The 14,976-nt window shown below is 36.9% G+C and overlaps 2 protein-coding genes across 2 annotated transcripts in view; one reads left to right on the top strand and one right to left on the bottom strand.

Annotated features, from left to right (window-relative positions):
* Nucleotides 1–1,788: 1,788 nt before the first annotated feature.
* The window catches only part of CHRM5 (cholinergic receptor muscarinic 5), an 83,178-nt gene continuing 69,990 nt past the window's right edge, over nucleotides 1,789–14,976 (bottom strand). Inside the window, exon 2 of the mRNA XM_081937301.1 lies at nucleotides 1,789–6,478. Within this exon, the coding sequence (XP_081793427.1) occupies nucleotides 4,817–6,406 (1,590 nt within the window). The 5' untranslated portion in view covers nucleotides 6,407–6,478 and the 3' untranslated portion in view covers nucleotides 1,789–4,816. The remainder of the gene's footprint in view (nucleotides 6,479–14,976) is intronic.
* The window catches only part of AVEN (apoptosis and caspase activation inhibitor), a 146,515-nt gene continuing 142,801 nt past the window's right edge, over nucleotides 11,263–14,976 (top strand). Inside the window, exon 1 of the mRNA XM_081937325.1 lies at nucleotides 11,263–11,546. Within this exon, the coding sequence (XP_081793451.1) occupies nucleotides 11,352–11,546 (195 nt within the window). The 5' untranslated portion in view covers nucleotides 11,263–11,351. The remainder of the gene's footprint in view (nucleotides 11,547–14,976) is intronic.

Raw genomic sequence — 14,976 nt, 5'->3', positions numbered from 1 at the left:
AAATAAAGCAGTTATGACAGATGACGCTCAACTTGTGCTTGAAAATTTTCAAATGAATGAATGTTCCACTGATATTTGGTTTCTCTTTTGAATTTCTCTATTAAGATTTTCTTAATATTCTGAGAACAGATTATTTACTCTTGGTTAACAACATTGATACAAAACCAACTCCTCATATAATATGTCCCTCAATTTTGAAATGGATCCATGCAACTTTGAATATAATTCTTGAGCCATCAATCTAATAGACACGGCTTGGAACTCATACATAAATGTAACTGCTTATCAGAATATCATCTGAGCACATATTAAGTAAATACCTGATTTCAAAATGAAATAGTTTATCTTGTAATACATATACATTCTTTGCTTTATCATATTTCAAAAGTAACACAAATGCAGACATAGAATAAACAAGTTTATTCAGCGTTGAATCAGAATAGAGCTGGAAGGGACCTTCGAGGTCTTCTAATCCAACTCCCTGCTTTACTATTTCAGACAAGTGACTGTCTTCTTAAAAACCTCAAGGATTGAAGGACCCACAACTTCTGAAGGCAAGCTGTTCCACTGGTTAATTGTTCTCACTGTTGGAAGTTTCTCCTTAATTTCAAGTTCCTTTTCTCCTTGATTAGTTTCCATCTATTATTTCTTGCCTTGCCCTCTGGTGTTTTGGAAAATAAGTTGACCCCCTCCTCTTTGTGGCAACCTCTCAAATACTGGAATACTGCTATCATGTCCCCCCTAGTCCTTATTTTCTCTAGATTAGCCACATCCAAATCCTGCAACCGTTCTTCATAAGATGTAATTCTTACCTTCATAAGATGTAGCATATTCTAAGATGTAATTCATCTGGTCCAAGGATTTGAACTCATTCAAGGGTTATTCAAATCGCTATTGACAATTTGTGTATTAATCTTAAACTTCAATTCTGAGTCTTCAATCAGCTATTGGAATTAGCATTGTAAATCACATATTCTCTTTCTGAGAAGTTTGAACCAAGGTAGTAGCTGTTCTACCTTTCTTTGTTACCAGTCAGCCTCCATTTTCTCATGCCATTTGACTTGTTCCATCTCCATGATACATTTTCTCTTACACACTTTTCTTCTTTCTTAAGATTTCTTTTTGTTCTTCCAGAAATTTAAAAATACAACCATAATAGGTTTGAGCTTTCACCTAATAATTCTCACTTTGTCTTTAATCTGTTTCTGGAGTCTGAGTGCACCATATCTGCATATATAATTATACTTTTCTTGCAATAATTTTCTCCAGAATACAAAACATTTGAAGGTGAAGCTAGTGGTGAAGTTGCTGAACTTATGATTTTTATAGAATTCCATGCTTTTATTTTAAGCTTTGTATGTCCTTTCACATTTTTATATTCTTTTCGATCCTTACACTAGAACTATCTACGAGATCCATTAACTGGTCAGCTCCTTCTCATACTGATATTTTGATATTTAGGAATTTTATTTATTGCTATCCATGACGAACAACTTGCATTGTAATATAATATAAAATTTAGAAGACCTAGTTCACTGCTATTTTTGAATCTCCTAAATTTATTCCACATTTTTTCCACTCCCAAAAAATCTATTGACTATTCTTTGCTCATCATGCAAGATTTTTTTCTGGAATTGAAATTGGCATTATTTCAAATAAGTTAAAAAAAACTTAGGTAATATATGTATATTAACAATCACAATTAATCCTAAATGGTAGAAATTGATTTTTTTCTATCTTTGAAAATATTTTTTAAGTTTTCTCCATAATTGGAGGTAATTTTGACATATATCTTTGTTCCCACCAATCAGGAACAATCCCAAATATTTTACTGGACTTTGTCTGGTCTCCCAATCCTTTCTGCACCAGGGTAATTTTTAAAAAATATGTCAGTTTATCTATCCTGAGAATTCACAAAAACCTCTAATTGTTTTCATCAGCTACCTTTTTGAACTCTGCAGTTGCACAATAGTTAGCTCTACATCAACCACATAATATTTAAATTTTTGCTCTTCTTAACATCCTTCAGCTTATTCTCTGTTTTGGAGTTCCTGACATCATCTCTACAATTCCAGCCTATTTGCCTATATTGCTCATGAGTGACTTGCCTTTCCTCATCCTGTATATTTGTTTTGACTTTATATTGCCATGAAAAAGCTTGTGTAACTTTGTCCCAGCTCTACGAGTTATCTTTTTAATATTGTAATTATTTATGACGGAGCTCTAAGCACTTACTTTTTTAGATACCAGCACCTATGCTGAATTCCTTTTTCTATTCAAGTTTTCTTCCATGAAATCTTATATATTTATGTCTTTCTGTTTCTTCAAAATGAAAAGTTATAATTTTGACACTGTTGTTAGATATCTCTCAATTTGCACCTTCTAAAATGTGCAAATATACTGTATGGGAAAGGAATAAGCACACACCATTTTAATATGGTACCAGATATTTACCATGTATCCCATATTTTGGCAATTTACGTTTCAGTTTTTAGCAGCATAGGTTGAGCGTATATTTAACAGAAAACTGATACTTTGGCATCCATCACTGTGTAGTCTTATATATCTATTCAACACATACCATAAACATATATAAAACATTCTTATAAAGGTGACAATAATTTTCCATTTAACCTCAATAGTAGAAGGCAAGGGTATTTTTAGCAATAAAATTGCAACAAGCAAATAACTTTTACAATCTTAACACATTTTGCCAATATTACATAGCTTGAGTCATAGAAATGCGTTGTCATTTGAATCAGACACACACATATCATATGTACATGTATTTTTTTAAAGCCAGAAAACCCCAAAGCACAATGGATATGCTTCAATGTTGACTGAAGATAATAATCAAAAGTTCTTTATGGGAATCCACATTTTCTTTTAACAAACAGCATAGCTCCAAAAACAATTGGCACAATACAGAAACACTTAGAATCAGTCACATGTTCACAGTATTATACATTTTGGTTAAATTATGATTAGTCCCACTATAAAAATAATTGGGGGACTCTTTTGTAAATAACTCATAGGTAGTCAAGTTATCCAAAATATTGTTTCAATTAATACTTATGGAGAAGCTTGTTAAAAATCACTGAATAAGCTCTATAAGAAAGAGCTTTTGATCTCATTGGAATCCTTATTGTTTTGCAACTCTCATAAACTTTACTGTGTTATCTCAGAACTATGCAAAATTACACTTTACAATCATACTATAACTATACAACTAACCATACCAAGCTATAGATGTGGATGTGAACTGAATCTGCATTTAAATTGCAGTTCAGCAAACAATGAATGTGCAAAGCTTGACAGTCAACTGAGAATTACAAAATCCACATATCCATGAACTTCAGATTCTTCTAATCCTACAGCTCAATTTTCCTGAATTGAACTGACTTTAGCATTACTTTCCAAGTCAGAATTCTGTGCATTTACATGAAGTTTCTAAATGCTTCATATTCTCATTCATAAATAGAATGCATTTCTCCATATATTATATATCACTTTATGTGAAGAGTTTGACTCTTCCATTGAATTGGAGAGAGAGAGACCTTTTCAAATGAGAAATCATGTATGTATTTATAAGATTCAAGAGATAACTAAATTATTTTATTTTCATAGAATTAGATCTGAATCCAGGTAAATAGCTATGGAAATCTGGATCCAAAAGACATGGGACTTATATTTTCATTTGCTCATTGTAATTCTTCATTTTTGGTTAATTTTGATAGCTGATTTTAGTTCAGACTCTGCTAAAGAGAAACTATTCTAGTTACCTGCCTTTGTTTTATAAGATTCACATTTTTGCTGAAATAATTATGTATTAAATATACATTCTTATATAAATTATAATTCCTATTCAGGCTGAAGGGATAGGCTCTTTGACAAGTTGTAGTTGTTGCCCAATGGATTTAATTACTTTTGCTGTGGGGATTTAAAAGGTGAATATTGCCACTAAATATCTAAACAAAGAGAGGTAGATGTTTTACATATTCCTCTCTCTATCTTTAAAATGCTATAATATTATTCATGTCTGATTACACAATTTATAACATTCAAAGAGGAATATGACCCCAAACTATTTCATGCAAATGTTTTTAAAACTATGGATATAAAGTATGAAATCTTAGTGTTTAATCTGAGTTTTATATGTAGATCTCACTACAGTAACTTTAAATCTTTAAATAATCACATTCGGTTTCAGTATGCGCCTTATAAAAAAACCTTTCCCCTTACAAGCCACATCTAGTCCCAATTTAAAAAAGGCTGAATTCAAAATCAGTCATTGTTCATAACTCAAGCTGACATCAGGAACTTTTTTGCCCTCCAAAAATCAATTTCAATTATTTATCATGGGCTATAGATATATTCATTCTCTTTACATTCATTCAATTAGTAGATAATTTTGCAAGGGGAACAGTGCTAACTTCAGTAGGTTGCAGATCTATAATTTAACTTGAAAAAGTCCCGGAAAAATATTTAAGAAGGCATAATATTAACTTAGCAAGAATGTGAACCAGATACATTTATGGATCTGTTCAATCACCAATTATTAAGGTCCTGTGCTCTGCCATTATCGAGCAGAAGTGTGGGACCAAAAGTCCTGATAACAACACTCAAAATGGTCCTTTGAATAGTTCCAATTACAGAAATGTTCAACATTGTGACTGCTTTCTTCATAATCATAAATCATAGAAATGTTGCTCCTTTTGCCTCCAAACACACAAAACAACAACTTCACAAATAAAGACCTGTAGCTAATATACACTCTCTGGCCAAGATCGTTATGTTTCAGCTACTTCATTTTAACTTAAGGCAGCTTTGTATTACCCTGCCAATATAATTTTTCTTCCATTTTTTTCTTCTTCCATTGACAGAAGAGCAACAACTTAAAGGTTTTTCTGAATGTTTTGTTACACAAGGCATAACAAATTGGGTTCACAGTACTGTTTACGTAGCACAACCAATAGCCAAGATGCCACAATGTTGGAGGAATGCAATCTGAGCAGAATGTGGAAACCAATACCATTATGTTGTAGGGTGTCCAGGTAATTATAAAAGCTAGAAGAATAGCACTTAGAGTCTGGGCTGCTTTACGTTCTTTTATAAGAACCATTCTTTTCCTTTTAGTAATTTGATTACTTAGGTTAGGATCCATATTTTTGATGGAAGCGTCTTTGGATAAACTGGCAGAACAAGGAGTGATTTTGACTTTTCGGCAACCATTGTTAGTTTCTGGTGCACCACCAGCTTTAACCACCAACCGGAACTTATAAGCTACACATTTATTACTTTGTTGCACCTGACTTTTGGTTGGGGTTAGAAAATATTTCTGGGTGTCATAGTCGTTCTCCTTATGTTGGTCTTTGATAAAAGCTTCCTTTTTCTCTTCTTTTTGCTCATCAACCTTCCCTTTCACAGGGGTTTTATAGGCTACTTGAAAGACTGGATCAGGTGGGCATTTTTCCTCTTCTTCAGATGAGGCATAGCTGCTGCAAGTGGTCAGCTGCTCTGCCCTCGACCAATCTTGGCAGGTGTTTTGAATCTGAGATGCTTTTGCTGTGGCAGAAGTACTTCGACTAGATGAAGACCACGAAGCCTGAGATTGGTCTCTTTTGGTCAAATTTTGTTGCCTGCAGCTAAAGCAAGATTTCAGCAGTGTTTTCTGAGGCTTTACTGTTTCAAACTCAGTCACAGAACTGGAGCCCTGAAGCTCAGCTAAATCCTTGGTTCGTTTTTCAGTCTCTTTGTAAATGCGGCAATATAAAATAGTCATCACCGAAACTGGGATATAGAAAGCAGCAATTGCAGTCCCAAAGGTAACAATAGGCTCAGACAAAAATTGTATTTGACAGTCTCCTGCTGGGACAGTTCGCTCCCCTACAAGGTACTGCCAGCATAAGATTACAGGTGCCCACAGAATGAAAGAAATCAGCCAAGCCAAACCAATCATAATCCCAGCTCTTTTGGGTGTGCGTTTAGCCCTATAGGTTAAAGGACGTGTAATAGAAAAATATCTGTCAAAACTGATAACTAACAAATTCATTACTGAAGCATTACTAGCTACATAATCGAGTGCTAACCATAAATCACATGCCAAAATTCCAAGAGACCAGTGCCCTATTAATATGTATGATGTATAAAGATTCATAGAAAATAATCCAATTATAAGGTCTGCACAGGCAAGACTGAGTAAATAATAATTGTTTACTGTTTTGAGCTGGCTGTTGACTTTGAATGATATCATTACCAGAACATTTCCCAGAATGGTTATCAAACTTAAGATGGCGGTTACAGTAGCGATGGTGATTACTTCCCAAAGATTGTGGCCTTCAAGTGGTTTTTGGCTAGAAGTTGAACCATTGGTGATGGTCAAGTTGCTGTGTAACTTGTCTTCCATTCTTTTTGTGGTGGATTAACATCAGCGTCTTTTAATTTGCTCTAGGCACTTCATCTGCAAGTTGAAGATATCCTTTAAATGACAAACAGAGAAAAAAATTATAAAATGAAGGACACCTACCAAATGAATTTAGCATTAGAAAACAATCTGTTGTTCGATTTCAATTGTGGATTTCATCAAGTTTCAAAGATACTTTAAAGGAAGGATACATGAATCCTTTGAAGCAATGCAACTCAACTAGCATTCCAAATCTGATGTTCAAACTATCACATCTTGCTTAACATACCCCCTTTGAATGGCTCTGCTTTCACCTACTCTTCAGCAGCAATCCAGGTGGAAGTATTATTGGGGTTTTCATTTTCATGCTCATGTGATGTGGGAAGGCCTTTGAAGCAACTGAGCTAAGCCTCCAAATGGATACATTTCCTCAGTGTCTTGAGCAATGAGTTCAGAGGACCCTTTTGGCTGCCTCAGAAAGTGTTTCTCTGAATGGTTTGCAGACCCACAATGTAAGTATCTTTGCATGTATTCAGTCAACAGATGCAATTAATGCTTAAAGGTAAAGGTAAAGTTTCCCTGCGCACATATGTGCTAGTTGTTCCCGACTCTAGGGGGTGATGCTCATGTCCATTTCAAAGCCGAAGAGCCAGCGCTGTCTGAAGACATCTCCGTGGTCATGTGGCCGGCATAACTAAGTGCCAAAGACGCATGGAACACTGTTACCTTCCCACCAAAAGTGGGCCCTATTTTTCTACTTGCATTTTTACATGCTTTTGAACTACTAGGTTGGCAGAAGCTGGGAGAAGTAATGGGAGCTCACTCCATTACGTGGCACTAGGGATTCGAACCGCCAACCTTTCTGATTGACAAGCTCAGCCTCTTAGCCACTGAGCTACCATGTCCCTCAATTAATAAATTAAACAGTGGTAGCTTTTATTCAATCAAGTCACATTGACTTGGAATATGTAAGTATCTTTTATAGAACATTGTATATAACAGAAATTAGAATTCTATTCTAATTAATATAGAATAGAATAAAAATAGTTTTCCAAGCATTTCTTGTCAAGTAAGTCATTATAAAACAATGTTGACTGGATATTAATAAAGACTATGGCTTTCACTATTAATTCCTGTTTAACAAGGCTTTTTCTCACTGTTACATGAATGTACATTCACTAACAATGAGGAAAAGCCTTGTTAAACAAGAATTAATAATGAAAGCCATAGTCATTATTAATATCCAGTCAACATTGTTTTATAATGACTTATATGAGAACAAAGGCTTGAAAAACTACCGTATTTTTCGGAGTATAAGACACACCTTTTTCCCTCAAAAAAGAGACTGAAAATCTGGGCGCGTCTTATACACTGAATACAGCATTCTTTGCCACCTGAAACTCCGCCCCTTTACCAAAATGGCCGTACATAGCTTTTAGAAGGCTTTCAGAGGGCTCCCGGGGGCTGGGGAGGGCAGAAATGAGCGAAAAATGGCCCGTTCCCCCCCCAGCAGCACTCTATAAGCTTCCTAAAGACTATTCTAACCACACATGATGGCTTCCGCTCCTTCCGTATTAAGCTTAAGACCCACCTATTCCAAGCAGCTGGCCTGGCTCAACTTTGATTTAACCATATCGCTCCTGACGGGTTTTTAACTGGGTTTTTAATTACATTTAATTTCTAGGGGTTTTAAATACAGTATTTTAATTGTTTTTATTAATCGATCTCCTCCTTATATATATGTATGTATGTTTTAGTGTACCTTGTTATATGTTTGTTTTGTTTGCATATTTATTTCGAATGTTTTGTTGTACGCCGCCCCGAGTCCTTCGGGAGAGGGCGCGGCTAAGAAATAAATATATTATTATTATTATTATTATTATTTAGATGCCAGCTATGTATCTGTATTAACAAAGTGTAATAACAAAATAGTATGAACTAAAATAATATATTGAGAAATGCACTGATGGACTCTTCATGTTGGTGCTTTGAACTAAAGCACCCATTATTCACAGCCAACAGAATGAAAGGCATGCCACACAACCTAGAAAGCACCAGCTCATAACAACCTGAGATATATTCAGATGTGAATCTCCAGATCTGATATGCGATGATTCAGATAACATTCTTTCTGCACTTCACTGCACTGCATATCAGATAGTATGGTCCTATTGTACTGCAAACATATTTTTGGAACTGAAATAAGTCTTCAAGTAGCCTTTAAAAAGAGAAATAGAAATTTGATCTGACAAGCTAATAAAAGAAACTAAAGATGACATTTAGCTGAGAAAATACTACAAAGAGAGAATAAGGCCAAAAAGGGTGCTGAGCCAGAATAAATTGAATTAGGTTATTGTCAAAAAAGAACAATGTGAAGTGTAACAGATAATGCAATGAGAGCCAGTTTGGTGTAATGGTTAAAGCATTGGACTAGAAATAAGGAGACTGTGAGTTCTAATCCAGCCTTAGGCGCAGTCAGGTGAGTGTCCTTGGGCCAGTCACTTTCTCTTAGGTTTAAGAAGGAGGAAATGGCAAACCCCTTCTGGAAAAACCTTGCCAAGAAAACTGCAGGAACTTGTTCAATCTCGAAAAATCGAACATGAACAGAAAAAAAAGGTAATACAACAAACTGTTATGATACAACAAAGACTAAAATATTAAGGTTGGTTGAGCTCTGGTAGATTAGAGCGAGTAGATTAGAGCTCTGGTAGATTAGAGCGAAGGTCCCCAACCTTTGCAGTTTGGCGGCCCATTAGAGGGGGAAAGAGGGGAACTGGGTTGTGCATGCAGCTCACCTTGCGTGAATGGTGGGCTGGCTTGTGTGGGCATGCATGTGCAGCTCAATTTGCGTAAGGTGAGCAGTGCATGCATATGCACGTGTGCTGGCCCATTGATCGCACAAGTTGACCTACTTGTGCATGCGCGCTGGCCCACCACTCATGCAACCCGGTTGTGAATAGACCACAGCCCGGGGGTTGGAACCCCTGGGTTAGAGAAGAGACCAGAATGGCTCTCTGAACAGTTAAGAGAGAAGGGAGCTTATATCCAACAGCCCATATTGGTCAATCGGAGATGGATTGAATTTATCTTCTTGAGGTCACCCAGATAGACTGGTTGGTGAAACAAAAATGTGTTGCAACCGGAGGAAAAATATTTAAGACTGACTAGGTAGGCACTTTCTCTTGTATCATGCATGACTTGGGGTATCAGCTGAAGTCAACATTTTGAAATTGTGGCAGAAACGAAAGGTTGCCGGGGTATCCCAAAAGTGCTTTATAAAAGGACTTTCTGCTTCTCCCCCCCTGCCTTTGAATACATTTCACTTCTCATCCAAGAAGCTTTTTCAATGATGAGAAACGGATGAAAAGAGAAATGTTTTTTAAAAACTCCAGTTGTGTTTCCAAAAGCATCTTTGGGACAACCATCTGGATGATTGAGAATCTCCATAGATATTGTCAAGGTGTGCTTTGAGTTGTGGTTAAATGCATGTGAGAAGGCTGTATAAAGGATTCCTGAGGATATATAAAATCACAAATCTACATAGGGAAGAGCCAAGAAAGCAGGGTAAATTGTACCATCACAGCCTCATCCCTTTGTACCTGCATATAGTGGGACCTTGGGTGCCGACCGTAATCCGTTCCAGGACTTCGGCCCGCACCTGATTTGGTCGTGACCAGAAGCAAGACAAACTCTGCATTCGTGCGCACACACAAAATGGCGTGGAAGGGGAAATCACCGTGGCTGTGTTTATTCGGCACCTAAAGATGTGTTCGTGATTTGAGTAAAGCATTTAGCAGATTTTTCAGTTGGCACCCAAATTGTTCATCGTCTGAGCTGTTCGGGACCCAAGGTCCCACTGTACAGTGTCACTGCAAACATAGGGATTTGATTTTGCAGTAGTAACTTTATTTCTTCCCCCCACCACATTCTATTAAATATTATATGTGTTTGTATATTGACAAGCCCCTTCCTAGAAAGCTCTGGGATTCTACTTTTCTTTGTATTGCTTAGAACTTGGTTTTATGGGTATTTCTCTAGAACACGATTAACATATAGTTTTGCATTGTTGTTATGAAGTACAAAGCACATTGTTTGAATTAATAGACTTGTGATCTCTTCTGGTACAAGTTAGTTACTTTTCTATCATGTTAGGTATTTAAAGGGAAATTACAAGTGGTCCTCAACTTACGGCTACAATTGAGCCCAACATTTCTGTTGTTAAGTGAGACATTTGTTGAGTTTTGCTCCATTTTATGACCTTTCTAGCGACAGTTGTAACTGAATCATTTCAATTGCTAAGTTAGTAACACGGTTGTTAAGTGAATCTGGTTCCCCATTGCCTTTGCTTGTCAGAAGGTCGCAAAAGGGGATCATGTCACCCTGGGACACTGCAACTGTCATAAATAGGAACCAGTTGCCAAGACTGTGAATTTTGATCACATGATCACGGGGGATGCTATAACATTCCTAAGCTGTGAAAAATGGTCCTAAGTCACTTTTTTAAGTAGCGTAACTTTGAATGGTCACTAAACGAACCGTTTAAGTCGAGGACTACATGCATGCTTAGAGTTGTACTCACTTATCACCATTGGAGTTAATAATAACATCTTATTATGTTTTAAGAAATTGAATAAAGGCCATTTAAATATTGGAAATTTAGGCTTGGATCCGTTTTATCTGCTTTTCTATATTTCTTCTCTAAGAAAAGTAGCCGAGCGATCCATTTGCAACAGCCCCGCAGCAGCGGATCCCTTTTTCGGGTCAGTTTTCCAAGGCGGAGAGCGGAGGCTACGAAGGAGCCTGGCGCGGGTGAAGCGACACCTCATTCTTCGGACCCGGCTGACGCGGCCTCCAGTTCCTGCAGCGGCCTGTTTTCCGGCGGAGGCGCAGATCCACGCGAACCCGGTGAAGTCCGGCCGCGTCGAGCGCGGCCGCCCGAGGGTTTGCAATGCAGCCCGAACGCGGCGCCCGGCCCCGAAGGGGGGGCGGCCGCCCCAACCGGAGACGGCCGGCCGGAAGGGAGAAGCCGGCGGAGAGCATAGGCGATGACGGTCACAGCCGAGGAGGCGGGGGACGCGGCAGGCGGGGAACCCGCGGCGGGGCAGCCGCTTCCGCTCCCTCCGCGCCTCGGGGCTGTGAGTCGGTAAGAGGAATCCGCACCGCCCTTTTCTGTCCCGGGACAAACTATCGCCGTCTACCCCGCTGGCCCTCGGGGAGGAAGGAAGCGGGCTAACGGCTCCGTCCCGGGAAGGCCCACTTCGTATTGCTGTAACTCCGGCGGGCTCTGGACTGATTTTTAAATTATTATTACTGCTCTCCGAGAGATCCTGATGCAATCGCTTATCTAGAGCTAGGTTAATGCGAGGCTTCTGGAAGGAACATAGAGTGGGGTTGGAAGGGACTTTGGAGGTTGCTAGTTGAACCCCTTGCTCAAGCAAGACACCCTCTCCCCATTCAGGACAAATGGCTGCCCAATAGAACTTCTGAAGCTTATATCAAAAGAAATATTTTTCTTTGGCTATATTAGCAGGGTTACTATATTGCAGCTTCCTCAAGTTCTCTAGATTTTGATTCCTTAATGTGTTAATTGGAAGAGTAATAGGAAGAAATAGGTTATACACAGGGATGGGTGGGATGGGCAGCACCATATTGAAACTACACTATATTTTAGTACTGTGAAAACTATAAGTAGATTTTTATAGAGATTCTTAGCCATCCAGGTCATGATTGTCCCAAAGATGCTTTTTCGAGAAGCAACTGGACTTTCTGGTTTTTTCTTTGAAGGCATTTCGCTTCACATCCAAGCACTTCTTGGATGAGAAGCAAAACGTCTTCCAAAAAAACAAAAACCCAAAAACACCAACAGAAAGCCCAATTGCCTCTTGAAAAAGCACCTTTGGGTATAAGTAGATTTGCTCCATTTTACAAAGATTTGCCCCCAAATGAATGAGACACAATAGGGGAAGAGTGTCAAACTCATTTCTTACTACTGAATTGCAGTCTGTGTTTATATCAGGTTGACAGTTCCTGTGTATGCAACATTAGCATATTAATATGGTATGCATCTGGCATGAACTTCTGGTGTGCTGACATACAGTAACCAATTACCCAGTTACAATGTTTCTATAATATTTTTTATTAAGGATTATACATGTAAAACTAATACAAACTGTAAAAGATAAAAAAATAAAAATAAAAAGGTGCAGAAAAAGAAGAAACAACAGTATAAAAAGAAACAAAAGTATAGTTAACATTAACAACTTACAGTACAAGCAACCATTTCTATATAAACAAATCTTTCAAGCCTTATCACCCAATTTTAAATCAGCAAAAGTCCCTTAAGGGTTATCATAAATAATGACACAACTATTATAAGCTATAGCTAATACACTTACTTTGAATTCTTCCTTTTACATTTTTTCTCATTTTTTGTTTAAACAAATCTCTTCTTTTTAGGTAAGTAAAATCTTTAAAACATCATCATCCAGTTCTAGTTAATATAAATCTGTTAAATATTACTCAAATAACAATACACCTATTTTACCCTTGACCAAATAAACCAATTTTGTATTCTTTTCCCTTTATCAGAAGAATGTTTAGTGTTCTCTGATAAATGTGCAAACATCTGTACTCTTTCTTTGCTCTTTGTCTTTTCTCACAAAATCATTGGCAATTTTCAGAAACCCCGTATAAATCCAGTATAAACTATCAATGTCACTCTTCATATTCACATTATCTCACAGAATCATTGGTAACAAGCCCCTTTGGTAAATCTGATATAAAAAGGTAATCCACATCACTCTTCTGGTTTACTGTTTGTCTTTTTTAAATGTTAAGATATGGTTTCATTTGTATATACAACAGTGCATCTTTTTCTGTATAAATTGTTTCATGTTTTTCATCTCTCTTATAGATGATGGTTTTTAAATTCACATTTAAAATCAATTCGGTTTTATTCAGTGAAACTTGACATGACACCATCTGAGTTATCTATAGTAGCAGATATCTTTAAAATAATTTCTAAGACCAGTAGTTATAGATCTTGTTCAACAGATCCATTGATGTATTCATTTCCTTCTGGTGTTCCCTAGTGACCAACCTTCAAAGTTTTCTTTTTCAAGATGTAAATAGTTTCCCACAGAAAGGATTCTTATAACCAATTTTAAATAATTCAAGTCCACCTGGACTTAATTCATTTAAAACTTTATGAAATCAATACTTTAATCACCCTTTTGATTTATATTCCAAAGCATATATTTTTTAAAATAAAGTCTTACATTTGTTATTTAAAATTTCTCAAAGGATTGAAGAAAAACTCAGCGAATATAATAAAACTTGCATTTCTGAAATTTCATAGTCTTTAAAAAAAATTCAACTGATTTAAGAAGTGAGATTTGAGTGAACCTTGATTCTGTAAAGGCTACCTTGTTGGCCTTGACCTTGGTTCCTGCAGTCTACCCACAAACGCCAACAGCTTTTTGAAGTACACACAAATGATCTCAAGTTCTCTCCTTTCGCTAATCAGATTTCAGTCCTGTAAGGTCTCCAGGGTTTCATGGGATGTCAGTTCACTATTTTCCCACCCGAAGTCCCCCCCCCCATTATACTGTGATGCCTGCTGCATCCATTTTTGTGTAATTAGGTTTTAATTACACTTCTAGTACCATCATGTTTAAATCAAAGTAAAAACAGAAGTCTCCCAAGAATTCCAAATCAAATTGTCTTTTTTTTCTTTTGGGGTGGTGGTGCGGATTAAAGGATTCTTTCATGGAATCAGACTATTAATGGGTGTTCTCTATATTCACAAACTTTAGCCTAAAAGAATGGTGGTCCCACAAGTACTGTACTGCCTTATGATGGTTGCATCGATTGCGCAGATGTTTGGCTGGTACTTCAGGTTGGCCCAGGAATTGAAAGATGTACATATATATATAAAGTCTTTCCAAGTATATCATATAAAATAACAAGTGATGAAGTGAACAAATGATCATGATGAAGATACACTTTTGCTGACAAGACATAGTGTTATAATATATGCCCAGCAAAATAACCCCAGTTTAACTGCATGGCATGACAACGTAATAAAGAAGAGGTAGTACAACAACATCAGGGCATTTTTAAAAAATGTATTTAGTTTTAATATTAATATAAATCTGCTACAGCAGCATGCTTACTATCAGTACAGTACTGTAATAGCAAAATAATAATATGGATGTTTGTGCAGTCATTTCAGACTTTGGTTAAATTCAGTCTGGGTAATAAATGCAAGCTTATTTTTTTCCTTACATCTGATTCATTAGCTGGTTAAATATTTTAAGTAAATTATGCTTCACATGGCTCCAGCTCTGTAAATGGCATGACTTTGCTCCCCTCTGTAAAATTACTAGGGTTTTTTAAATGTTAGCTATCAAGAAAGAAACAAACAGTTGTCTTGCTGCACACATCAAAGCCATTTATTGAAAGTATCTTAAGCAATGGCTAACTGGATGTTTTTGTGAGATAAACTGCAAATGCCATCCTTGCTTCGTTTTTCTCCCCCTGATACTTGTTTCCATGTTGCCTCTGAAAATTTG

Source organism: Natrix helvetica (genome assembly GCF_964273705.1).
Source record: "Natrix helvetica genome assembly, chromosome: 1".
NCBI lineage: Eukaryota > Metazoa > Chordata > Lepidosauria > Squamata > Natricidae > Natrix > Natrix helvetica.
This window is presented reverse-complemented; position numbering and strand designations above follow the sequence as displayed.